We start from the raw sequence: 26,996 nt of genomic DNA on the forward strand, positions 1-26,996 counted from the left end.
AAAAGCCGTGGGCCCAGCGTGTTTTATTGCTAATGCCTCGGTGACTTCCAAGGGCACTTAAAGGACTTCAATCATTGGATTTACACTCCACTTGCTCACTTCAGACCCAGAGGAGGCCTCTGAAATGGGAGGGAGTGCCCCCGAGAATGTTGTTAGTGCCCTTCTTTGGGTTGATTTAGTTTTCTTTTTCAGCTCCTATTGAGCGTTAAGCAACGGCTAAACCAGCAAGACAAATGTGTGTTTACGCTTTTAAAAAAGACAGTAGTAAAAGGGAGAGTGAGGAAAGAGCAATGTTCTTTTGTGTTCTTTGCAATCTAGGACCTGGGTGGAAAAGCAGCCAAGAGGACATCAGATAAATCAGGTTACTCGTGGCAACCGCACTGGTAGGCCCGGGACTGGCCCTTGATCTTCTTATTCCTCTTCTTCCTCTTCTACATCTCAGCCAGCGCTTTGAGCTCTCCTATCATACCTTCATGTTTTTTGGCTTTCCTTCATCTTCCACATCCTACCTTGATCCTCACAATTCTTTCAACCCTCAAACCATCCCCTCCTCCTCTTCCTCCTCAAACTCTGAATCACAGGGAAACAGATTCTCTGAGCTACGGGGTCATTGCTTCCTAGCAACAATGGGGTATTTGTTGGCCTCAACAACTAAAACTTGATGCCTATTACCCAGGCCTGGATAAGGTATAGAGGAAAAGAGTTATAGCGATAGAAGAGGTGGGTGAAGGTGGGAGGAAAGGGCAGGAATGTGAGAAAATGAAAGAACTGAGTGGCGGAAGAGGAAAAGCAGAGTAACAGACCTGTGAGACTTAGCTAGCAAAGCCTCATTACATTCTAAATTGGTAATTCAGCCAGTAGGTGAGCACATTCCCATTAACCCGACAGTGGGGATAACTTCCTCCAGGATTATGTGTTATTACTTCCTCTCCCATTGCTGAAGCACTATTGTTTAGCCACAGTGTGAAGTCACACACACACTGCATCGCCTGACCTCTGATATGGACAATGCTTGCTATTGTCTCTGTTTTTTTTCACCACAGCAAGGCTACAGCTGGCATGTTAGTAGATCAAAAGGAACAAACATATAATAAAGTATTATTAAGTAACAGGAGGTGTTCCTCCCAGAATCCATCAGTCCTTTGTCCTGTAGTTCTTCCAGCTCCTTGTATGAAATCCAAACAACACCATTATCATTATGTGAAAAAAGATACTAATGCTGTCATATCAGAAACCATCTTTTTTTTTTAATCATAGAGACTTATGGAGAGGCCTTGGTCTCCCCTCTGAGGAGCTGAGCTAAAGGTGAGCCTGCATGGATGGATTCACTCTGTGGTGTTCATATCCTGGAGGGGACATATCAGCCTCTCTGGCAGGGACAAATCTTTCACCAAAGTCCATCAGGGCTCCAGCTCACGAGTCATTTTTGCAAGTTTCCGCTAGAGTCAGAGTAAAGTCTCAATCCGATTTTGTTTTTGCAGCATGGACACTTTTAGCTGAGAAAACTAAGAAGATTAATGAGAACAAAAACAATAGGGTTGCTTGGGCCACTTAAAATAAAGATTGTTAAGTCCAAAATCATGAATCTGAGTCAAGTCCTATGTCTTTTCTTAAGTCAAGTCTCAAGTCACTATATGTGCGACTTAAGTGTGGCTTGATTCCAAGTCCCAAGTCCCCATCTCTGCCTGTTTAAATCCCATCAAAAGCTTTTAGCAGGAAGGCAGACATGTGCATTCTACTGCGGAGCTGTACCTGAAACTGCAACTTTCACTTGACTTGATGAGTTTCAAACAGTTTTAGTTTTAGTCTTTCCATTCTTGCCGAGAAGTTTACCTCCATACCACATAGGACAACAGAGAGGTCATGAACCTGCTCTGAGCCAGTGATTGGTGACTTGTGGGGAGTTTAGTCTACTTTGTACAGCATGGATCTGGGTCACTGGGTATACTTTAGACCAGTGATACCCAAATACAGCCCACAGTGGGTGCAATTTTTAATTCACAATGAAAATAAATTGATTCATATTGGAATTTGTTTTTGTACTTTGGATGTACTGTGAATAAGGTGCCAGAGTGCATTAAAAAAGCATCACAATAGAACTTGTTTATGAGTAAAAAGGGGCCATGTGATCACCCAGAGCGCCAACAGAAGTCCAGGCTAAGTAAATCAAATGCTCCTGTGTACACCTGAGCTCAGTTAATTAGAAAATAAGGAATTTCAAAGAATGATGAGTTATGGGCCCTTTAATGTGTATTCATTTAATCTGATAAATATGATTTTGGCCTGTGGCCTCCTTTTATTTTACCAAGGTAAAAGAAAGTTGAGCACCCTTGTGTAGACCATATTGACCAATTAAAGCCAACACACACAGACACTTCTAGAATGAAGTGAAGGGAAAAAAACAAGAATATTTTGAGTCAAATTCATAAGTGATGCTGGAAGAAACTGTAAAACACATCCACTGTTGATAGCTTTCTCATCTGTACACCCTTCAAAACCATTTAACCACAATTTCACCTTAATTTCCATCTTAAGTAACACGTTTAACTTTTTCATTGTATTAAGCATTTGTGTTCTTTTTCCAAAGGCATGATGCTTTTATTGGGGTAAATATTCAAACTCCAGATGCCATGTTTTCCATTATGTTTAAAATAAATATTGAACATAAGCAGCAATAATATCAGATAGACATAATTACAGTAATATCATTTGAAAAGAAGCTGTGTGTGGCTGTGTGTGTGTGTGTGTGTGTGTGTGTGTGTGTGTGTGTGTGTGTGTGTGTGTGTGTGTGTGTGTGCGCGCGCGCGTGCGTGCGTGCGTGCGTGTGTGTGTGTGTGTAATGATGGAGCCACTGGAGAGTCTCACCGTCGAACAGGTTAAATTGATAAAGTGTTGAGTGCAGAGGCGACCTGTTGCTTTGCTGGAAGCAGAGAGAACATTTCCCAGCGGCTGCTCCCCGCGACCACAGAGCATTGCAACTCCATGCATCAGCAGGCATGATAACTACACACCCACTTCACACCATCACCCACACCTCGGATGCCCATCCCCGACTGAAGACCCCCGGTGCACAACTCAGGAGCGACACGGACGGACGCACTAACAGCGGCTTTTTGCATCACTTACTGTAAACACACATTTCTGGAGCTTTACTTTTTGCAAAAGAGGAGAAGGATACAGGATCACTCGTTTAAGTTTATTTAGAGAAGGATACTTTTTGTGTGTGTTTGTGTGTGTGCGCGCAAACAATGGCCAACTCCGGTATTCAGCTGTTGGGATTCTTCCTGTCGTTAATTGGCATCGCTGGGTTGATCATCGGAACTATTCTGCCGCAGTGGAAGATGTCGGCGTACATCGGGGACAACATCATCACAGCGGTGGCCATGTACCAGGGACTGTGGATGTCATGCGCTTTCCAAAGTACCGGGCAGCTCCAGTGTAAAATCTACGACTCCATTCTGCAGCTCGACAGTAAGTATCCCTCTGTCTAAGTAATGTCAATCATCACGGCAGCTTGGATTGCGTTGTCTCTTATTCATGCCTCTCCACCTGAGGACCCACCTGCTCCATCCTCCACCTGTGTGTGTGAGATCTCAGTGGACCGCACTGGTTAAGTTTGGCACCTGAGGGTATAACCTGCTCATCACATCCTTATCACTAACCACACTCTGTGCCTATACGATCAGCAGTCACAGTCCAGTGTTATCTGTCACCGAAGTGGGACATTGTCTTCTTCATAAATGATGATTCCAGGTGAAAAAGTTGGTGAGGATTTGGAAAGATTTATCTCTACTGCTAAAAGCATTCCTGAGAATCCTTACCACACATTGTCACATTCTGGGAAACCCTCCCACCACACATCCTAACATTTCCCAAGCTCTCACAATTCAACACACACACACACACACACACACACACACACACACAGACACACACACACACACACAGTAGACGATGCCTTATCCAAATTTCAAGAGCTTATTTCATGATCGATCTTCAAGACAGACAGCTGTAGAGGCATATATGAGCATACATACCTTTTGTCTCTATGGCCATGCCAACATTGTGCAAACGTATCCCTAAAGTGAAAAGGCACAACTGCCTACGGTAGCTTATGCCAGTTTATCTAGAGCTGCCCGCTCTTAGTGGATTAGTCGACTAATCAGTAATTTTGGTCGTCATAAAAAAATGTATTTAATTAGCTAATCGAGTCAAAAAGAATGATATGTGTTAGTTGACTAAGAATTTCTGTAATTAAGCAAAGCTTTATCTCCTTTACCACCATAAAAATAGAAACTACATTCCAACACCACAGAAGTTGACGAATAATCATCCTTCCTAGAAAGGGTGACCATGGTAACTCCACTGTTGCAGTACATGCATCCAATTATCTACTGTAAATCACCCCAACCCACCCAACACACACAATGGTTTTTAAAACATTTCCCATGCAGAAATACACACTCATTTGTAGCAAACTGGGAGCTCTGGTTTGAATACTTTGGTGATAGCCTCGGCAGTTCAGCAATAACTACAAAAGACCTGCAGGACTCTAGCCCCATGTGCAGACACATTCAAGCTTTCAGGAAACAGCAGTAGGTTGGAAGCCAGTCACAACCCATCTCTTGTAATGGTCAGACTGATCATTTCATTTAAAAAAATGTATGAGAATGAAAATTGAGAGATAGTTAGAATCTAATTTCTTTTGTTTAGAGATGTAAGTTGCATACTACTGTATTGTGTGCAGTTCAGTATACAGCAGGCTGAGTTGGATTACTAACCAGGAATGGCAAACAGCCTTGGGCCTCAGACCCTCAGGGGCCTCTGGGGGGCCTATTTTCATCAGTCTGCGATGAAATAATTATGTTCACATTTTGACTTACAATCATATCACTAAGAACAACATTAGCTGAAACAACAAGGGCCCCTAGCAGGCCTCTCTTGACGATCCATCATGTAAAACACCCTATTTAGAAAATTGTTTATTCTGCAGATTGCTAAATAAAATTGTGTTATGTTAATAGGGACCCGCAGCTAATTTTTCCCTCAGGACTTCTTTGTGGGATGTGTTGTGCATGTGGAAACATGATTGGCTAAAATGTTGTTTCTCTATTTAACACAGTAGTTAAGTACCTGACCGATGAGGTTTTTTTTGACACTGAGACCAATACCCATACCAAGATATTGATTTCAGAGGGGAAAAATTCACAGATAATAGTGACCAATATAGTGAATGTTTGAGCTGGAATGAAAATCAACCTTTTCTATTATGGATTATGCACTGATTTTGCACCGATATGAATCTGCAAAGGTACTCGGAAGGATGGTTTCTTAAACAAATACATATATTAAAGAATATCGACCATTATTATACATTGTACTGTATATACAATGTATTACATTGTCAATCAAGTCTGAGTGAAAACTAAAGAATAAATAAAAATAAAACAAAACACTGAAATAACATAATGTTCAGTACCATTCAATTGCTGACCATTCATTTAAATAGAAATAAAATAAATAGCTGTATCAATTCTGATATCGATACTATCGGCCGACCGATATATCCTCTACAGTTGAGTATGTTATGTTTCTTATTCAGTTTTGTAGCAAGGAAACCTTTATTTGAGAATAGCGAGCCTCTACTACCATGAACTATGATAAATATAATAACTTCTCTACAGTAAATGGAATCACATTTGTGAAGCTGATGCAAAGCTACTATAAACAGCTCAGTAATGCAAAGAGTGTGGTGCTACAGATACTGGGCATCCTGCTCTCTATCTACGTTTACTATATAATGCACCCTATTGTTCCCCTGTCTAACTTTTTTTTTATAGAATTACTCGCCCTCTCCTCTGCACCTTCTTACTCTCTTTCTCTCTCTCTACCCATCCATCCATCCCTCCCTTGCTGGAGGGTTTTGTTTGTTTGGGCAGGGCAGGGATGGCCTAGACTGGCACAGACTGGTTCTAGGTGGACAGGGGGAAAGACGAAGGGGGGACTTACCCTTTGATAGGTTTATAGGCTGAGGAGGGGGGCACTGACAGATGAGGATCCCAACAGCAGTGTTTCAGCAGGCCTCCTCCTCTTAAACAGCAACCGATGGGAGGGAAATAAAAAAAAGAAAGAGTGTGTTTTTACTGTCTGTGGTTGTGTATGCTGGTGTGTGCTCATGTGTATCCCATGGTTTCTCTTCCAGGAAAAGCTCACATTCAAATGTCCTGACAGGCTAATGTGAGTGTAATTCACATCCCCTGGACAAACACATAAAGTCTGTCTGATAGGTCAAGGCCAGTTTATTAGTCTTCCCTAATCATTTAGCCTACCAGTTTGACATTATGATCTTTTTTTGTCGTTTTAAGCTACACTAGAAAGCAGAAAGACTTCTATTTACTGCCTCCCATGATGGAACCAGCACACTCGTACACAGTCATTGTTTTTCCCTTCTCATGGTTTCCCTTCTCTCTGTCTGTCACAGGTTCACTTCAGGCCACTCGCGCCTTGATGATAGTTGGCATCATTGTGTCCATCGCAGGTCTGGGTGTGGCCTGTATGGGAATGAAGTGCACTACCTGTGGAGGGAACGACAAACTGCGCAAGTCCCGCATCGCCATGACAGGAGGCATCATCCTACTAGTGGGAGGTGAGAATGCCATACATTGTTGATGATAATTACTGTGAGTGAAATTTGATTACATACAGATGGGTGACAAATGAAAGGGAAAACCAACATTAAGGTGTTGTTCCACCACAAGCAAAAAAAGCTTGTGTGTGTGGAACTCTACTGGAGGGATGAACAGCATCATTTGGTAAAACTGGTGACTGCAAAGGCATCTAAACAACATGGGAAAAGTATTACCAGGTACAGGATACATCAACAGAACAATGATTGTCTATAGAAGAGTTAGTGCCAATCCAACTTGACCTGCATGTGAAGCTAAATGTCAGGATATCATCAAAGTTAGTAGGATTTGTTCTCTTGGCACCTAGATATAAATATATGGATACTCTTGGATACGCCATTGCAGGACCTAGAACCACGGTGCCATGCCATTGTTCCACAGCTCATAATTCCGAACCCCCAACAGTAAGAAAAATGACCGACAGTTATCCCGAAAACAAATGTGAATTTCTTCGAAGAGCCGTTTCTCCCATACCCCTGTGCCAAACAGAAACACAAGGTTAACTAGAGAGGATTTAGCGATGGGCTCACGCCAGCTGCAATGCCAAATCTGCCCATGGGCATAAAGTAAGTGGATGGGGGTGGTGGGGGTTCCTACCACCTACCCCTCTACTTCCACCACCCTTGCTCAGACCACACCCATCTTTGAACTCGGTCTTCATTTTGATGTCAACTACACACCTGTAAAGTTTTGTGACTATCTTTCACTGTTATTGGGCCAGGGCCTTCACAACTTATACCCTACCCTACTACTCTATGGTTATACGGCTGAAATGGTAATACAATAGGGTGGTAAAAAAATGTTTTAAGTGTACCAATTTCTGCTTTGTGGCTCTGGTAAAATCACTCCTGCACAACATCACAATCTAAAGACCAGGGTACTCTTTGCTGGACATAAATAATCTATACCATTATCTATAGGAACTATGATAATCAATACAAGCACAGTTACATAACATATCATCAAAACTCACCTTGTTGTCACATTCTTGCTTAGATCTTGCGTACATCACACAGAAGGTGGGAGGAAGTTTGATCCCAAGTCCAAAAAGCCTTCCTCCCACTCCTCTGCTGCGGCCCTCCAGAGGTCATTAGATTGAATGAGTCCAATACTCATGGCACTGGTTCTAACATGAGAGGTCTATCTGGCTCTGAAGAGACCAGAAACACTAAAAGCTAATTGTGCTGGAGTCAATAGCTAGCCGCCTGGTGCTATAAAGGGGTAAAAGCATGCCTACCCTCTCAGGCTGGGATGATGTGCTGATGGACTCATTGATGTTTGTTATTTGTCCTCTCTCTTCTCAGGGCTGTGTGCCATCGTAGCATGCTCTTGGTTTGCCCATAATGTGATCCGAGCCTTCTATAATCCCTACACTCCAGTCAACACCAAGTAAGTACCCTAACCTAAAAACACTGTGTGTTCAAGAATAGGGATCAAAGGAATAGGTAGCCATCTTTAATAATTTCTCATTTGCCTTTTTTTGCCAAAAGTTAGATGAAAGGATAGTTTTCATTCCAAACAGCTAGCCTGGCTATGTCCAAAGGTTAAAAAAAGACACCTACCAGCAACTTGAAAGCACACTAATTAACATGTTATGTCTCATCGGTTTTATTTGTACAAAAAATATAATTAATTTTAATTATGCGGTTTTACGCTCATGTGCTGGACCTTGACCTGATGCAGTGACTTTCTATGGACAGAGCTACGCTATTTCTCGCAGTTTTCTTAAAATATAACAGACAGAAATGAGAGTGTTACTGATCTTATCTTATTCTAGGCAAGAAGATGATGTGTATTTTCAAAATGTCCAACAATTACTTTGAAGGAATAATATACAGGATTAAAAGAAACAGATTTTTTGGCGTCAGCAAAGACCCTTTGGGCCCCACATGGGGTCGGATAACCTGTACAGAATCGCATAAAAACAAACAGCAATATGTTGTGCAAAAGAAGTGTGTGTGTGTGTGTGTGTGTGTGTGTGTGTGTGTGTTTGTGTGTGTGTGTGTGGGGGTGTGTGTGTGTGTGTGTGTGTGCGTGCGTGCGTGTGTGTATGTGGCTTTGAATGTGACTGACAAGTATTTTTTACAAGCAATAAAATGCAAGCTTGATCAATTTAATACACTTATTTGCGGATGCAGTCTTAGCTGGTCTGGTAATATTTGCTGCCCATGAATCTCCTCTTCTTGTGCTACTCATCACATTTTAGCATTTACCATTATCCCATAAATGACACAATTGTGTCCACATTGGCTGCTATCGAGCAATATTGTCACTTTAAATAAAAGACCTGAGTCACTAAATTATCCACCATTGCAGGTTTGACTGGTCGCAAGGTTTAGAAATCAACTTACTCTTCTAATGAACTGAACTATAGAAATGTTATATTTGTGTGTAACAGCAAAATGGGCAAATCCACTTTACCAGGGATGCAATATGTCAAACCTTTAATTTTGAAAAGAATGCTCAGCACCATCTTGTGTGCCCCAGGTTTGAGTTTGGCGCCGCCATCTTCATCGCCTGGGGCGGCTCCCTGTTGGATGTCCTGGGCGGAGCCATGCTGGCTGCTTCCTGTCCGCGAAAGAAACATGTGTCCAAGTACCCTTCCATGGGCGGTCCTCGCTCGGGTCCTCCAAGCAGCACTAAAGAATACGTCTGAGAGCGTCCCCTACAGATCGGGACTCCAACAGAAGCGGACCAAGAACCGACGCCCCAAACAGAAGGTTTATGGGAAGGTGTGAATCATAGAGGCAAAAAAATTACTGAAATGGGACATCCTTTTATTTTCCTTCAGGCAGACCTTTGATAACCCCTTGATTATCTCGCAGCCCTCTCAATTGTCTTATGAATGATGTCTCTCACTCCGTCCACACATTCCACAATTGTTTACAAGTGATCTTCTCAAATACATTATAATTGGATCCCCTGACTTAATAGACAAGCCCTCGGGGCGTAACCTCTTGAATTGTAGCCTAAATGGTGGATTATAGCCAACACTTGCACCTCCATGTTAGTACCAGCATTATTATTAGCGTTTGCCGCGTAATTGAAAGTAATCAATTCTAGTTTGGTGTCCAGGCTGCGACTCGGGGTCTCCGTACAACAGAGACACAGGGCGACAATACAGTGTTTGATATAAAGTGTTGGTGGTTCAAAAATAGACGTTACGGTGGTCAGGGTGTGGTTCACACACAGGGCTCAGTGTGTAGGGTGTCCCGTATCACACAGGCCTTTTACTACAACAGACTCTTCATACCAGTCTGTTACAAACCCTGTTCAGATATGAAATATTTAATTATGTAGTCACTGTTCCGTTATCACTCTAATAGCTTCCATATCAGCCACTATGAAATTAAACTGCCTCTATTTATTTGACAGACGTAGGATGAAGTTTTGATTCCTGTGTAGGTTTTTATAATAGGTACATCACTGTGGCTCATTTCTAGCTTTCAGAGATTCTAAAGTCATATTTGTATCGATATGTTTTATGCTCTGAACGGTGTCGGCTGTCTTTTCTTTTTTTAAATATCATAGTTTTATACACTTGGCTCATGTAGCAGATAATGGTGTAATGAGAAATGTGTGAAAGAACTTTTTTAACATGTCCAACAGTTCTTAAATAATAAAGATATCGCAACATTGTTAATTGTGTCGTGGCATATGCTCAACACAGAAAAAAAAAAAATTTCATCAGAAAGTGTCAAATCTCACGTTTGTTATTACTTTGTGGTGATAAACAAAACCCCCCTCCATCCAAAAATGTGTTACGCTTACTTGTTACTACATGTTTGAGCTGACTCTATACTCTGACATGACATTCCCACTCATCTACTACTAGTATAAATATACTATACTTAAATGAGTGTGATGTGAAAAACTTGAAACCTTGACCGCACAGGCATAGAGGGTGGACTTTCAAGTGAAGTAGTCTAGTATCCTTTTTTTAAATGAAAAGCACTGTATTAGCATATTCATAGATTCAGGATTTTTAAATAAGTAGGATTCGGTTTTACTGCATATTATATCAGGCACAAATGAATATTCAGAGCAGGTGTGCATTTATGTTTTAAAACATGTCTCTTTTCTACTCCACAAATAGCACCAGACCACAAGGGGACATATTGTGCTCATGTTTTACTAATTTCTCTTGTATTTTGGGTTTCTACTAGAGCTTTAATGTTAGAACAAACATTATTTTTCTCATGTTGTCCGTCTATATATATAGTACCTGTATTTACCCTCTGTCAAAAACACTTACAGAAAAAAGCATAGTCTGCTTGGATTGGTCAGCAGCAGGGGTATGACTGTAACAGCACTGTAGCAGAATCTTCTACCTATCTATCTTTTAGCTCTGACATCACAACTGTACAGAAGTCCTGACGGCTCGTTTAAAGTAACACTTTCTGAATTCCACTGTGTGCATTTCTCTGTGGATTGAGTGTTTTGACACGTTCACAGTATTTATATAGCACGTCCACCTGATTTATAATAAATAAAAGACATGCAAATCTGACTTTGACAATATTGGGACCTTTTAAACATGCTTAATGTGATAAATCCAGCCCTGGAGTCCTCACAGGTATGTGTGGCTTTAAAAACATTGAAAAATGAAAGATGACTGATTTCCCCTAACATGTGACTGTACTGGGTGATGGAGTCAAATGTACTTTTGCATATGTTCACACAATGAATGAGTCAGCACAACAGAACAAAATTCTGGTCGGGATCGTGTGTATGCATGTATGTGAAAGTATAAAGTTAAAATAACAACATTGCGTATTCAGTGTTTTAGAACACATTTGTCAACCACTGCATCAAAACAACAGAACCCAGAATGATTCATTTTTTATTTCCCGAGATGCATTATGAAAAGTTGATCATTTCCATGCAAATGGTAGCCACAGCCTCAAACAACAACCATGGAGTCAGAGAAAGTCGGGCTGTGAAATGTAGTGCTTTCATGACGCAAAAATGCAAAAGTGAACTAGTAACAATTTCACAGCCGACTACGTAACAATGACATCAGCATGAGCCTCTACAGACAAAAGCATGTCATTTCAAGGTCCACTGCATTCTTAAGAAAACCCCAAAAAACATCAGTGTTTTGATTGTCTCAGCAGTGAGAGCTAATCATAGAGAGCTGCTTGTTTTCATGATTTCATACTGTAATTATCAAGGTTGACAATATCTTCAACGGCACCACAAAGACACTGTGACGCCATTTTGGTGAAGCTTAACAAGCAGATTGCTGCTGTAAATATTAATACAAAGTAAGTGTTGTTCATAACGGCATGTTTGTGTGCCAATCGATTTTCAATTATCAGTCTAATACAGCGTCAAATATCATTTGGCAATTGATTTAAAAGAATTAGAACTGTAAATGTCTTTGATTACATGTTGCCTGGAAACCCAGCCTTTGACAACAAACACAAGCTCTATAAATCTGGTGTTGTTTATGATATTTTACTGCTGAGTCAGCAGCTCAAGCCAACAATGAGCTCCGGAAAATGTTGACTCTGCATGATCTAAAGAGCGTAACGGCGCTGTGGTTTGAAATACGACTACATAGCCCTTAATAACAGGATACCAGTTACGTGTTTTGATGCTTTAACAGACTCCATGCATAGAATTCTGCAACATGTCACTGCACATAACAGGCATTCCCACAAAGTGCACCATTTGGAAACATAATAAATCTCAGTAATAGATGACTGAAGCAATGTCCATTCAGAAACAAGTAAAAAACACGTAGAAGCCATAACAACACAACCAAGTGTTTCTTCTCATTTTTTGAAACAATAAATAATTAGCAGTAGTTTGTTTTTCTTCTGTAAATAGTGAGCGTTCATCCTCTGGATATTAGTACACCGCTTGCATCAGTGTGAGAGTACAGAGTGATAGTCATTGCACAACCAAAGCTTAACATTTCACCTGCGTGTTACACATTAACAGGCGTGTGTTTCCTCACACAAGCAACCCGCAGAAACCCCTCACCAGAAAACAGGCATGTGAGAAGCTGCTTTTCATCGGACCATTTGCTCAGTGCAACTTTAGAAATGTAGCCCTTGTTAAGAAGCTCTGAAAAACATAGACACTTCCTCCAAATCCTTCTCAGGTCCTGATAACCTACTCCCTACCCAGGGTTAAGATTAGAGAGCGATGCAATACAATCCATTCACAGTCTGACCAAAAGGTAAGTTAAATAAACACTATGTACAATCAGGGCCGAGGCTTCAGCTGCCGCTAAATGTGCCGGGGTGTGCGCCTGGTTGAGCCGTCAGAAGCTTCAGTAGGACACAGGACAGGATCAAGGCCAACATCACTGTCAGGGAGTTTTGGCGTCCTGGGGAATTTTTTTTTTTGGCACTTCTTGGTGAAGTTTAAGAGATGGGTGACAGGGATACGGGACACTGCCCGTTGTTGTTCATGATGTCATCCAAGTCTTCATCATCCAAGTCCACTGAGGAGGAAAGGTCAAAGGTCAGGAATCAGGAACATGTGCCTCTAAGTGAACAATGCATTATATAAAGAAGGGTGGTTTACATCTATTAAGTCCATATAGGGAGAGAAATTGGATCAGTTCTCTTCATGGAATAGTTTGACATTTTAGGGAAGTTGCTCATTCGCTTATCGCCGCTAGAGGTTTCTAGGGATCGACAGATATGGATGTTTTAGGGCAGATGCCGATACCGATTTTTTTTCTCAGCTGATGACCGATATGGACTGCCAATTTTCTTTTGCCGATATTTGTAGCCGACACTACTTTGGCTCCCTCAATTCACATCCTAAAAAATTCACAATGATGATAACAAATGGTACAAGTCTGCCTGTGGACGCCTGTCTTCAAATAATGCCGGGAAAAAAATAAGAAAAAATAAGTTTTGCCTCGTTTTCAGTCGTTATGCTAAACTAAGCTAACCTAACCTTTATATCTGACAAGATGATTGATAGCACTTGTATGAATCATCTTGTCTAATTCTAGTCAAGAGAGCCAATTTGCCAAATTGTCAAACTAGTCCTTTAAATATTTTAAACTTTACAATTAGATCCCTGCTTCAGAAGCTGTAGGATTGTGGGTCAGAATAGCCAGAAAAGCCTGCTGGCTTGCATGATGCATAATGCGACTGGTTTGGTAGGACATCCTGGTATTTTTGGCACACTGCATGTCACATGCAATGTACCGGGACATACGAAATATTTTTCTGCTAATCTAACAGAATGCTAGTATGAGTATTGAAACGCATAATCTTAATTATTCCAATCAAAATATGTCTTTTTTGCTTTCAGAGGATAATTAAAGAAAAAAATGGTGCTTATGTTAAATTGTAGAAGTGGTGTTATTGATGTCCGAATGATGGGGTCATCACTGAAGCACTTCATACCTCCAAAAATGAGTTATCATTGTGCACATCAGTAATTCCTGCATGGTCCGGGTAGATTTTAGATTTGTTTGTTTTTATTATCCCAGAGGGAGATTTGTTTTTGTCTTTCTCAGCCAGTACAACACACATGGTTTGTTCTAATGATTGTGTTTGTCAGTAAACAAAAGTGACAAGTGTTTCCTCGCTGGACTCACCACAGACCCTCAGCCCATTCAAAAATCGGCCCCCTACATGACAAGGCATTATAATAAGAAGAATGTTTTTCTCCTTTGACCACATGGGTGGACATACACATTTCAGCCCCAATTTGCTCTGATGAGTGCTGGTACTCAGGCAACAATGTGGAAAAAGCAAATTACATTCATTTATTACCTAAATATCAAATTGAACAAAACATATTGTCATCTCGACTATCGATGTAGGAAAGGTATTCATCTCTTCCTCGAAAGACTGGTTAAGAAGATAGTGTCTAGTTTCTGAATATTTCTGGAAAGCATCTTCTGAAAAAGAGACTTTTCTTTTTGGTCTTTGTCGTTATATACAGTAGGTCCTGATTTGTCTACTTACTATTTTCAGTTTGTCTTTGTGTTGTATCTATTTTCTCACATCTCACATTTAATTGGATATTATCTAGCCAATAACAACAATAATAACAATAATAAATGAAGGTAGTATTCATGATTGTAGCTGTTGTCACAGTCATTATGCAATTATTCCAAACAAACAACAGACTTTAAAATGGACAGTGAGTCACTCACCTTTCTTGGTTCGGCCGATCTGTCCCAGCTTGGGCGCTCTCTGTCCGAGTCTCTGAGGGTTTGCTCCGCCGCCGTCGCTGTTGACCTGTGGGTGTCCCGGGTTGTACTGCCCTGCCGGACCCGGTTGCCGGGGCGGCCCGGTGGGCGGGATGAGCTCTGGGATACCTGAGGCTCCGTACATGTCTAGAAGGTGCCTTCTCCTGATTGGCCGCTAGATGTCCGCACAGCTCAGGCTTATCGTCGTGTCGAAAAGCTGCTCACTTCCGCAACGGCATTCAACAATGAAAATATGCGAACTGACGACGGGCTGTCGAAAAGAAGAGAGAGAAAGTCCTCGCAGCCTGTGAAGGAACAGAAAAGACGTTTGTCAGAAATAGCTCTCGTGCGTCAGAGAGCGGCCAGCTCCTGGCACGTGCGCACAACCATTTCCCCTCTGTTTACACTGAAATAAGCGATATATCTCATGTGTGTGCGCAATATGTTTTTGCCACTCTATTAATACTAACAGGTGTAACAAATGCCTCCCTGGCCATTACAGTAGCTGGACCGTACCATAACGTGTCTTCCGTGTGATCTAGTCACTGTCATAAAGCGCTTCTCCGCCCGTTTACTGACACCAACACGACCAGGTCGCATTCACTACGATCCTTTATAAATACTGTTAGAGATGACAAATATTACCTCTCCTCTTCTTCACCGAGGCCGCAGTAAAGAGCTGAATCCGGTAAACGCGGCTTCTGAGAGCAGTGTTGTTGTTTATCAGAGCGCTCTCCCTCTCTCTCTCTTTCTCTCTCTCTCTCTCTCTCTCTCTCTCTCTCTCTCTCTCTCTCTCTCTCCGTCTCTCCGTCTCTCTCTCTCTCTCTCTCTCTCTCTCTCTCTCTCTCTCTCTCTCTCTTGGCACAACACTGAGGAAGCGTCGATTTAAAGGGGCCTCTCGTCGTTTTCTCGGCCTTGGGGATTTCCTCGCATTGTCTTGACTCACAGCGGCATGCGGACGTCACTGTGCGGTTGATATAAGGGACAGTGCTGTCACTTCGGATTATACAGCGGAGGTGTGCCAAAGTTTCGAGGGCGCAATGCGTAATTACGCACCTTCAATAATGAGAGAGTGACTCAGGCGCCAGCCAATGGCAGACACTGCGCTGTAATCCCCATAGGCTACAGTCTATGCACAACAGGACTGTTGTGCTTTATGTCAGAGGCAGAGTCAGTTAAGTCCAGGTCTGTAGTCCATACAGAAAAGCATCTGTTACATAGGGTTGCACTGAGTTTACTCATCTAACAACAATTATCAACCAAAATGTCCAACCTGTTTTAATAGTTCTGCTCAGCGATTTACTAACTAGATTATTTGCTCAGTTAACTCTTTGTCGTAACTCCAAGATCTTGAATCAGTGTCAAAATCGGTTCTCAAAATCCTCATTTTGGGGTTTCCCCTAATTTAACCGCAACCAGTCATCTCTACTACACCTAACCATATGAAACCTATCCCAATACACGGAGGGTCATTCAGTTATGAAGAACATATTTCTTATGTTTCTGTCGTGACTTTTGCCTGTAATCATCCAGTCTGTCCTCATTCACTCCGTGTGCATATAAAAAGTAATGCATTGTAATCTGTATAGAATCTGTAGAAATGATCATGTAGGGACAATGTAGGGTGGATGAGTCCCAAAACACAGGACTGGTGTTTGTGTCCCAGAAGTACTAAGCTAACTCCCAACCTTTTTTCTCATCTTAACCAAGTGGTTTTGGTGCCGAACCTTAACTGTCACCTTTGGTTGCCTAACGTTAACTGGTCATGTAATGGTCACTTTGCTGCCCAAACTAAAGCATCACAGTCATGTACCCGTTCCTGACACTGATTTGAATTGAACATTATATTTCATAAGATCTGAATCTGTTTAATAAGGATGTAAAATTGTACTTTGCAGCCAAACATTGTTGAAAACCACAGAACTCTGAACATTTTTTGGAGACACCAAAGTTTCAAAGATACATAAAATTCCAGACTGAATTTGGGGGAAATGTACACACAATACGTTATATGGCTTCAATGAAGAATGACACTGTCTGATAATGTAGAATACTTTTAAAAAGTAAAGCAGCTCAAGGAGGAAATTGATAAATTGGAAAAAATGACACGTTAAGAGGTTACTTTTAGGTTCTAACAACATATAGCAGTGTTTTCCAATCAGAGGTTGGAGTACTCTAGTTTTTTTCAAAGGGGGAGATATTATGATTAGGTATAAAGATATGCACAGCCTCAACTTTGAGTTCAGTGGGGGAATAAACAGCCAAAAAGGGTAACAAATTTGTGTGAGGCTGATTTTGTACATTTAAAACTGTAACCTTCCACCTAACAAACTGCACAGGACAAAAGTAAAAGTTCAACCCAGGTTTTGTTTTTGCCTGTGGGAATGTGTTATCTCCGTTATTCATCACATTTTAAGGATGAATCCATGCACAGCTGAGGGATTACCAAACACCCATAAAATGTCTCCTTTGTCATGTCTAGACTGATCTGCTTGTATACCAACCTCTGTTGACAGAGTTGGTATAAAATCATCAGTTTCTCATCATCAGAACAATCGACCTCTGTCATGAACGGAGCAAACACGCTGCCATCATGTCCAGGATCATACGTGTTATTCTCCTGCTTGTCATTTTGTCTGACATCTTCTACGACAGCTCAGGTAAATACAAACATAATTTGTATTTGAATTGTTTCTGCATGAATGCATCTTATGAACTCGTCCACATCGACAACAACGCAGCAGATGTTCTAAGCCAGTTGATGAGTAATGTATTGTAGCCCAACATAAATGATTGCTACTTGTCTTTTTCCACTGTGTACAGCTTCACAGGCTGGGTTTCATGTGTCCAAAGTGCACATCCGCAAGTGCAGGTGCAGAGGTGAGTGTTCACTGGCCTTTCAAACATTTTGGTTAAAAATTTGCAATGGTGAAAATCAGCATATCATAGAAAACGAGCGTGATCATCGGGGCTGATATGACACTGTTTTACTACAGCCTGTTGTCAAGTAAAGGCAGGTAAAGCAGACAATAATGTATTTAAGTGGTTATGAGCTGCGTTTGTATTGTGTGTATTTCAGTGACCACCTCTGTTTTCATTGCAGTTTTCCCCAATGGAAAAATGAGGTGTCGCAACCCACTGTTCCCCACAAACCACCGAGAGAAACAGAATCTGATCAAATGCTTCTGCAGCAAAGCAAACCAGCACAGTGAGTGAACTGACACAGTATGTGGGTGTGAGATGGAGAGATTTTTTCTTTTTTTGGAGCTAATATTCAGTAAAGATGTTTAATTTGTTGCCATTTCTTTTCTCTTAATTTGTAGAGTTTCCAGAGTTTAAGGAAGCCTGCACTACATGGGGTCCTGGTTTTCCAATCTCCCTGGTATGAGTGAGAGGAATCACGCAGAGAGCGCATGAGTGAGAGAACATAAAGACCACATCACACAAGATAAACTGATGATCGACTCCATTCGTGTCATGTCACTCAACAGTCACAACTTGACAAAACATGACGTGAAATTACATCACATAATGCATGTATCCAAAAGGTGATAAATGAGTTTAAAATCAAACTACCCAATTGTATGTAAAGTAGTTCAAAGTAGTATCAATAGACCAATATTCTTATTTGTAGTTATCCATAACTGATATGTGATATTCTGACAAATTTAACTTTTGAAACATATTTGATACCTACTTATGTTACAAGTTACAACTTGATATAACATGACATGAAATTACATCACATTACGCATCATATCATCCTTGTATCCTAGTGTTCATATGTGTCTATATACCTGGATTTATGTATCTGTTGATGTATTTGTCTGTGTATATTTCCCATCTTCATGTTATAGACTGTGAAAACATATTTCCCCCACGGAACAATCAATCTATTATAGAAGAGATGTCTATGACCTTTTATACATTGTAAATAAAGACATTTTCTACTAGAGAGACTTAGTTTTTGTCTGTGTTTCTGTATGTTTGAATGTTAGTGGAGTTCAGCAAAAGTATGCCATTTTGGAAAACATGCCTTTTTTTTTGCTGAGAGTAAGATGGAAAGATTGATTCCAATCATGTCTGTTCAGTGAATATGAACCCACAGTCAGCCTTTGGTTAGCTCAGCTAGACAGCTAGCCTGGCTCAGGAGCATTACTTTGTTCCCCGCTTTGTGCTTTGTATGTGACTGGGGATTATGGTTATGATTATTTAAAAAAAAAAAAAAAAGGTTGTTCCGCTTTTCCCCAAAAAGGTACTATGTTGTTTTGTGTATGTTTTCCACTAGCATTGCCGAATTCAGCTGCAAATAGGGCCATGTAGACCCTAACACTACCCCCTATCCCTGACCGTAACCCTTAACCCCTAACTCCTAACCCCTAACCCCTAACCTATCTTGGGCCCGCACTTCACGCTAAAACCTAACACAACGATTAATTAAATCAGCGGAGGTATAGTCTTATGTGACCGGGGAACATAGGACCGTGGGACCATAGGGATGACCATCTGGCTCAAAATTAGCATGTTATATTGTATTTATAAAAAACAAAAAAAAGTTTAATAACAAAGGACTGTTTTAATGGGGGTTATGTGCCAGACTGCCTCTTAAGCTAACTGTTTCCCCCATTACTGTCTTTATGCTAAGCTAAGCTAAGCTAACCGGCTGCTAGCTACGTATTTACCAGACATGTGAGAGCGGTATCAATCTTCTCATCTTGTGAAAAAAGTGATTATTTCCCAGAATAAGAGAACTATTGCCTTAAAGCTTTCTTTACTGAATTCAGATGGATGCATAATATCACATACAGTTCTGATATAGTTCTTGTTTTTTTTCCTTTGCCAGTTCTTTTTAATATATATCATTTAATGATAAATCCCTAATTTATTTATTATCCTCTTACAGTAATGTAAAAAAGGATTGTGGCACCATCTGTGAATGACCAGGTTCTTCATTTCTGGGTGGATATGCTACTTTCTTACCCAGCATGAATGTCACCTTTGTTAATCCTGCGTGATCGTGTGTGTCAGCAGGAGCCCTTATGGAAGCTGAGACAGGTTTTGCCTGATAGGGGTGGGATTCACACCACCGGCCTTTCCTGTTTCACTCACTTCTGTCAGGACAATGAGCAATCAGATATCACAGTAAAGCACTTTTCATGGTAGGGTGAAATTCCATGGCCTGCTTCTCATTTGATTTGATGCATTTTTCACTGAGACATTTAAATGAACAACATAACTCACTTTTTCACAAACGTTTGACGATCTTGGTAATTATTTTTTTTAATTTACTCTCAATTATATGATACGATAGTCTATGGTGCTCTGTGATGACATTTTGTGAATTCTCGAGCCTCTTACTCAACTGTTACAGATCAAGAGAGTCCAGTGGTGTAACTCTCAAACTAATGTGTTATTCTTCTCCGTGGGGCAATAACTGCTATAAAGTAGAAAATAACCAACATAACACTGATCAGTGAACTGTGTCTATCCTCTTAGACATGCGTTAATCTCTTACTGAGGTCTGAATAAACTGTCAAAACACTGCAGCTCAGCGGAGTTAACTGTCATGGGAGCACGGTCAGCTGTTTACCCACCTTATCTGGCACTTTCATATTTACACCAAAACACTGCAGTCAAGCGAAGAGCACACACATGTGAAAGTCAAAGTGAGAAGACAGAAAGAGAGAAAAGCCACACGGTAGATAACAAAACTGTTCCCAGTAGCTGGTTTACCCTGTGATTTTGATAACTAAACCCTGACAGGTAAGTCATCTATTCTTTCTCATAGAACGCCTGGTTACAGTTATGTGAATCATTCTTCAGAGTACAGCTGGCTGGCTCTGAGCCACACATGTACCAGAGAAAGTGAGCAGAGCAAAGCTAAAGAATAACTCAGGTCAGGAGACAGACAGCCGTGTTTAACCCTCGCTGAGTGAGGGGCGTGGACGTTTGTTCTGCAGCTCACTGGTTTGTTGAGCTTATCCTTTAACTGAGCTAATGGTTTCCTGTGGATGTTGACTGTGGTCAGATTAATGGGTCACAGATACAGAGTGTGCTGCTTTGTATCCTCTTTTTTCTAATTGGTTAATGTGTAGAGGTGATAAACTGGCTAGCAACTGGAGTCAAATAAGTTTCCTTTGGATGCAAACTAGTAGATCAGATAGCATCTCAGTCTCATATTAGTCATATTTAATACTTTTTGTTTTGATAGAATTGGCGGAAACATAGGTGTTTCTTAGATTCAGGAAATGTTGACATCAAACAATATCAGAGGCAGATTATAGTACATTTACTAAGGCTGTGCTTTTTGTACTATTGTACAATCTTGAGTTTTTTTGTACTTTACTCATATATATCAGTGTTATGTACCTTTACTCTTCTACCTCCTTACATTTCACTTAATAAAACTACCCAACCGTATGTAAAACAGTTCAAAGTAATTTCAGAATACAGTGTTTTTAACACTGACATACACATACTTTTGATACTTTAGGTACATATGAACTAATTCTTTATTTTTATTTAAGTTACATTTTGTCAATCAGTGTTCTGAAACGATGGTATTACTGTTAAACCCAAGTAACTTCTTCTATCACTGCACAATCTTTATTTAATTAAAAAGACTTTGTGGTTATCTAAATATAACCACACAAATGCTGATCTGAATCATTACATTTTATAGTGTTTTATACAGTCAAGGGTGCATGGAAGACATACATTGTCTCATGCTGAGGGGATAAGGCCTCTGCCCTCATGGCGAGAGAGGCCGGACATACAGTATTTGAACATACAGTATGAAGAGCATCAAAACCATAACGTAACCTCACCTCTCCTGGTGGTGAATGGCCAGCTGAGCCATGTCTCGACAGGTGGTTCGGGTCCAGCCGGTGAGCAGGGTCCCAGGAGCAGGTCAATGGAGTACTGGCCTGTGTGAGTGCTATAAAGACGTGGGAGACTGTAAGTGTCCAACAATAATACAGAATGTATGATGAGGTTTATAGTATATCTGACCTCCTCTGCTGAATTCAAAAAAATTAAGCAGGATGAAATATACAGTATCATGTTTTTGTGTGTATGTGTGTGTGTGTTTATGTGTGTGTGTGTGTGTGTGTGTGTGTGTGTGTGTGTGTGTGTGTGTGTGTGCGTGTGTGTGTGTGTGTGTGTGTGTGTGTGTGTGTGTGTGTGTGTGTGTGTGTGTGTGTGTGTGTGTGTGTGTGTGTGTGTGTGTGTGCAGGTTGCTTTGCCCTGTGCTGCCTCCCAGTGTTTACCTGTAAGGTTACCAGTGCAGTGGGGGCCTGCCCCTGCCTGCCTCTGCTGGACTGCATCGGTTGCGTTTCCCCGGCCTCTCTCGCCATGAGGGCGACTGTCAGGGAACGATACGGCATACAGGTAAAAACATCTTATATTATTTCACATGTTGTGGGTTGTCTCGATTGAGACTATGCTGTGTTATGATATTCAAAGAAGAATTTAACAAAATTGTGCTGCCTCAAAACTCAACAGTTTGAGGATGTTGCTATCTTGTTTGAATAATAATTGATAGAAATTGTCCATGAACCAAATTGCATTGATTTAGGTCTACAATATGAGCACCCATCTGATTAGAATGTGTACTGTGAGCTATCCCAACATCAAATATTGTTCTATTGTTTTTTTAAAGGAATTCAATGGGTTGAGATCTAGTGAGTGTGAAGGCCAGCATCATTGCATTCTCACCAAACCACTCTTGTATGAAAGCATCTGATTTGGTTAGTTTTAAACACCCATTTATTCAAGTATTTCCTTTCATTGATCACCTATTTGTATGTTTCCTTTTAACATACTGTAAAACAGCACATTTCAACAACAAGTAAAAGTCTCATTTAGCCTCGGTTCTTAAGACCCATACTAACTTTAACCACTTGAGGTTTATATGCCTAACTTCAACCACCTCGCAAGACTCTTGCAAATCTTGGGTTACCATCTAGACACAACACAACAACTATTTGATTCCACCATTTCAAATTTTAGATGTCTTTTCCATGTCCTATAGTCATATCTTGTCATATCTAACTATTGCCTACACTGCCCCCACAATTTCTGGAGGTACTGCTCCATTTGCTCGTATCCGTAAGCTTAGAAAATGCACAAATGCCTGTCCGTGTCTAAAGTTAACCATAAATGTGCCTTAAGAGGGCAGTATGTTCTTGTGAAGTGTTATGCATCTTGGAATATTCACGTTGTCTTCATTTGACTTCCATTTTTGGAAATTTGTTGTCTAATATTTGGGAAATATTAGAGATGCTTACAGGCTTAGGTCTCTCACAGAGGCCTGTTACCTATAGTAAGTGGTTTCACATCTTTCACAGCTAACATGTGATAGCTTACTTTTTTTGGGGGGGGGGGGGGTAAATTTGTGATTAAATTCTTTCAGTCAAGTTTAGTGGTTTAGTTTAGCAGTTGTGATGTAGCTTGAACAATGCAGCTGATTGCGTACCACACTGTGTCCCCAGCTCAATTACACAGAGCTGCAGGAGTTGTGGGTGATTATGATTTCTGGGAAGATGGAGATGTTTCACTGATGACTTAGATGTATGCAGTGAGATCAGGATGTGTTTAATAAATGAATAAATCTGCACTAAAACCATAAATAACTTAATGAATAAACAACAATCTGTTAGTGCCTTTAAGCTGCCCAGGCTACCCACCCACTGCTTCACTGCAGTGCTGTTGGTCCACACTAAACACACCACACACCTGCGTGCATGACTACAGATCTCAACACACATCAGGTCACTGATCGGTGCACACATCCAGTGCGAAACACAGATGTTCGACGTGCAAACAACCCATACCGGGGCCAAGCTGTGAGTCTGATGTTGGATAAGCGGAGCCGGATGTTTCTGGGACAGTGAAGAGAAGGAGAGATAAGGCAGGAGGAGGTGGGAGTGGTTGGAGGCCAGGCAGGCAGAAGCTGGAGCGCTGCCATCAGAGAGAAGGAGGTGGTTGGTAATGTTGGCTTCTCTGGAGGTGGAGTGGGCCGTGGATCGCTGTCAATACTGCAGAGCACGAGCTAGGAAGGTGCCAGAAGTTCTTATGGAAACAAGTCCCAGCATGTAGGCTGTTAGTAAAGCAAACTCTCTAATGGGTGGAAGGAGACAATGCTGTAACAGTGTTTCGGGAGAATCAGACTGTAGATTCAGACAGATTACTTCAGCCATATGGATATGCATTAAGAGTTCTGCATACAGTTTTATTATTTCTCAAAACGTTTGCTCTAGGGATGGCAGCGTTGGCTGGTCGGCCTACTTTTTGGATCCAGACAACAACCATTAGACCGCCATAACATCCTCAACAGACATTTGTGGTCCCCAGAATCCCAAATGATCTCCCGACTTTACCTCAAGCCTCACCAACTACTGGATGGATTGCTGTGAAATTCAGTATAGACATGCATGTTCCCCTTGAGATGACCGACCTAAATTTGGTGATCCCTTAAGTTTAATCCAACCTCATCATTAGGTCACAGTTTTAACCAAATAGAGTGCTGCAGGGATGAGTCCTACAACCCAAAAATGAGTTAGCACTTCTGATTCCTTCGTCTCATCAAATCAATGGGTTTTTAAAATGTTTTTATTTATTAAATGCCTTAAAAATATAAATCTGGGGTTAACACAGACTCAAGAGATTCTGAGATAACACACATTATCCATTCCACCATAAAAGTGAAATGAGTTGGAAGGTAGAAGTTGGTTTAGAGCCAAACATTAGCTTTTTACTGCTGGCAATTGCTTTATGCTTCACCAATCATAAATGGGGAGTTAATTAAGTTAAGATTATCTTGCTGAACAAAACATGCAATTATCATAATCTTTTGTTTGAGCTTTTTTTATTTTTATTTTTTTATTTACAATAATCAAAAATCCCATTGACTTTTTGCCGAGGGAACAAACAAAACTATCAGAAACAAAAAATACCTCATCAAACCTGCAGCAATCTACACCTGCAAGACTAAAGATATCCCATCAGCCCCAGCTTTATTTTGTGTTTAGTGCTAGTATTGTTAGCATGCTAAACTAAGACGGTGAACATGGTAACATTACATCTTTATAGTTTTGCTACTGTTGACTTGACTTATTCTGTAATATGATGACTTCATCTCTTCAGCTCTTTTTAATTCTATGTTGCCTTTGTTAAATTCATGCTGGGATTGTGTTTTTCTTTGTATAGTACTTTATTTTGCGGAGGCCTATCAGGCGATCTTAAATCACTATACAGACCATCAATCGTTGCAACAATATCAATCCAAACTTTTAATCGAGGCAATGCATTTTCTTTCCGTTTCTGTTTTTATTGTGGTTTGATTGTACCAGTATAAAAACTTTAAATCCCTGTGTTGCATGTTGCGTTCAGACCTGTATGTTTGGGGAGGCGTAGTGATAATTTCAGTTGTTAATGTCACCCTCCTACATTGAATTCACGAGGAAGGCAGCCCAGTAAATGAGTGTACTGAGAAGAACCCAGGTCTGTTGCTCAGGAAAGACAAGTGTGTAAATTGTGTAGAATAAAGATTGTTTTTGCTCTCGCGCGGCTGCTTATCAGCACTTATAGTTGTATCAGAATCAAAAAGGTGCATTCAAATGCTCAGACCTGTAAAGATGCTTCTGGGTAGAGAGACTATTTTGCTGGTTTTGTCACCTCCAACATCAAATGCACAGATTGTAACGTAGTTGGTGTTACCTACTGTATGTGTCATGCTCCATGACTATCCTGTTGATAAAGTTCACAAACGCATTATGACCAAGCTACAACTAAGAACGATGTCTTTTGAGGACGTCAAATCGTGAAAAAATAATGTTTGGACTTGACAGTGAAGAAGTAACCGTAAGAAATCAAAGGTGACAGAAGGCGGTCATTTGGTTTGTGCTGACTCAGAGTAATGAAGGAGAGCTCACATGCTCAGGCTGCACGTGGAACAACGGGAGCTGCTGCTTTCTCAGACTTTATTGATTTATCAAATCTCACCCACCAACATTTCCATCTTGACATTACTGACAAGCTCCTGATTCTGGCTGCTGTTGCTACGAGCGAAGACTTGGCTTCAAGAAACTCACTGTCCTCAGAGGGAGGATATTTACTGAAACAGAAGAGCACGATTATTACTGTTACACTGACAAATACTTCATCTATTAACATCCGTAATAGCCGTAAAAAACAAAGACGTGAAACAAAAAGGAATGTGATAAAACTATTTTCTTCTCAAACTAACTTGTTAATTGCAGACTCATATCCGAGTACAACAGGTAAATAAAACACTGCTATTTTCATCAGTAAAAAGGCCTTTTTTTTGCACCAATATGCAAATGTTCACCTTTTGTTCGAGCCTCCCACCTGTGTTCAGGCCTCTCTCTTTCTCTCTGTGTCTTACAGGGGAGTGTGTGGAGCGACTGCCTGTACGGATGCTGCTGCTATCCGCTATCTTGGCTCCAGATCGCCAGAGAGCTGAAGAGAAGAGCAGCATCCCACGCCTCCTCCTCCTCCTCCTCCTCCTCTTTCTCCTCAGCCAGATACACTGCTCTGACCTCCCTGCAGGGGGCGCACTTGGTCTAGACACACGCAGCACTCTTGTCCTCTGCTGCAGCCTGCCCTCCAGTGTGCAGGAGTCGATTTAATCACACTTTGTCTGAACTGAAGCCACTCCCTGCTACCTCAGAGAATTAAGCAGGGACACAGTCTGTCCCACGGAGAGGAATGTTCACTTTGTCCCACGATGAAGTGAAAGACGAATGATAAAAGCTGATTGAGAAGCAGAATAAACATGCTGTCTTATATTCCTCCAGTGGTGGGAAGTAACGTGTAAAAGTAAAGTAGATTTACTCAAGTAATGTACTAAAGTACAATATTAAAGATCTTCTGCTACACTTGGGTATTGCAATTGTATGCTTCTGTATCTTTCTATTCCGCATATATCTGACAGCTAGTTAATAGGTCATTTTTAAGATTTTGTAAGTAAATATGTATTCCATTTTTAAATGCAATTTATTGATACGGATTAAACCATTGATTTCCAACCGTATTGCCCAGTGAAAGCAGTATCTAGTTGGGGACATTTGTCATTTTTTTCGACAATGGTACCCCTCTAAGATGGTTTTTGATAA

General features: G+C 40.9%; 3 protein-coding genes across 4 annotated transcripts; 2 read left to right on the forward strand and 1 right to left on the reverse strand.

The window, feature by feature from the left end:
- The first annotated feature begins 2,945 nt into the window (after positions 1 to 2,945).
- On the forward strand, positions 2,946 to 10,678 carry cldn7a (claudin 7a). Its single transcript, XM_083937402.1, has 4 exons — positions 2,946 to 3,471; positions 6,482 to 6,646; positions 7,991 to 8,075; positions 9,174 to 10,678. The coding sequence occupies exons 1-4, from the start codon at positions 3,249 to 3,251 to the stop codon at positions 9,340 to 9,342; spliced, it is 642 nt and encodes a 213-aa protein (XP_083793528.1). The 5' UTR covers positions 2,946 to 3,248; the 3' UTR covers positions 9,343 to 10,678.
- An 852-nt stretch (positions 10,679 to 11,530) lies between these two features.
- LOC310964413 (uncharacterized protein) lies at positions 11,531 to 15,799 on the reverse strand. Of its 2 annotated transcripts, none has more exons than XM_083937533.1 (3): positions 15,505 to 15,799; positions 14,824 to 15,164; positions 11,531 to 13,143 (listed from the first exon to the last, which is right to left on the reverse strand). In XM_083937533.1, the coding sequence occupies exons 2-3, from the start codon at positions 15,002 to 15,004 to the stop codon at positions 13,064 to 13,066; spliced, it is 261 nt and encodes an 86-aa protein (XP_083793659.1). In that variant the 5' UTR covers positions 15,005 to 15,164; positions 15,505 to 15,799; the 3' UTR covers positions 11,531 to 13,063. The 2 variants fall into 2 exon arrangements, with proteins under 2 accessions (XP_083793659.1, XP_083793660.1); XM_083937534.1 differs by having other exon boundaries at positions 15,406 to 15,799.
- Positions 15,800 to 20,521: 4,722 nt separating this feature from the next.
- Positions 20,522 to 26,448, forward strand: LOC310964180 (placenta-specific gene 8 protein-like; the record flags this gene model as incomplete). The annotated part of the gene is made up of 4 exons (XM_083937222.1): positions 20,522 to 20,622; positions 21,710 to 21,816; positions 22,094 to 22,248; positions 26,269 to 26,448. Exons 2-4 carry the CDS (start codon positions 21,717 to 21,719, stop codon positions 26,446 to 26,448), a joined length of 435 nt encoding a protein of 144 aa, XP_083793348.1. The 5' UTR covers positions 20,522 to 20,622; positions 21,710 to 21,716.
- Positions 26,449 to 26,996: the final 548 nt, after the last annotated feature.

Source organism: Echiichthys vipera (assembly GCF_963691815.1).
Source record: "Echiichthys vipera genome assembly, chromosome: 22".
Lineage (NCBI taxonomy): Eukaryota > Metazoa > Chordata > Actinopteri > Perciformes > Trachinidae > Echiichthys > Echiichthys vipera.

Excerpts from the sequence above, each read along its gene's own strand:
- cldn7a (XM_083937402.1), top strand. The coding sequence starts at position 3,249 with ATGGCCAACTCCGGTATTCAGCTGTTGGGATTCTTCCTGTCGTTAATT. Across the intron at positions 3,472-6,481 it reads CTCCATTCTGCAGCTCGACA|GTTCACTTCAGGCCACTCGC; the intron begins GTAAGTATCCCT and ends TGTCTGTCACAG. Across the intron at positions 8,076-9,173 it reads TACACTCCAGTCAACACCAA|GTTTGAGTTTGGCGCCGCCA; the intron begins GTAAGTACCCTA and ends TGTGTGCCCCAG.
- LOC310964413 (XM_083937533.1), bottom strand. The coding sequence starts at position 15,004 with ATGTACGGAGCCTCAGGTATCCCAGAGCTCATCCCGCCCACCGGGCCG. Across the intron at positions 13,144-14,823 it reads GATCGGCCGAACCAAGAAAG|TGGACTTGGATGATGAAGAC; the intron begins GTGAGTGACTCA and ends TTTCCTCCTCAG.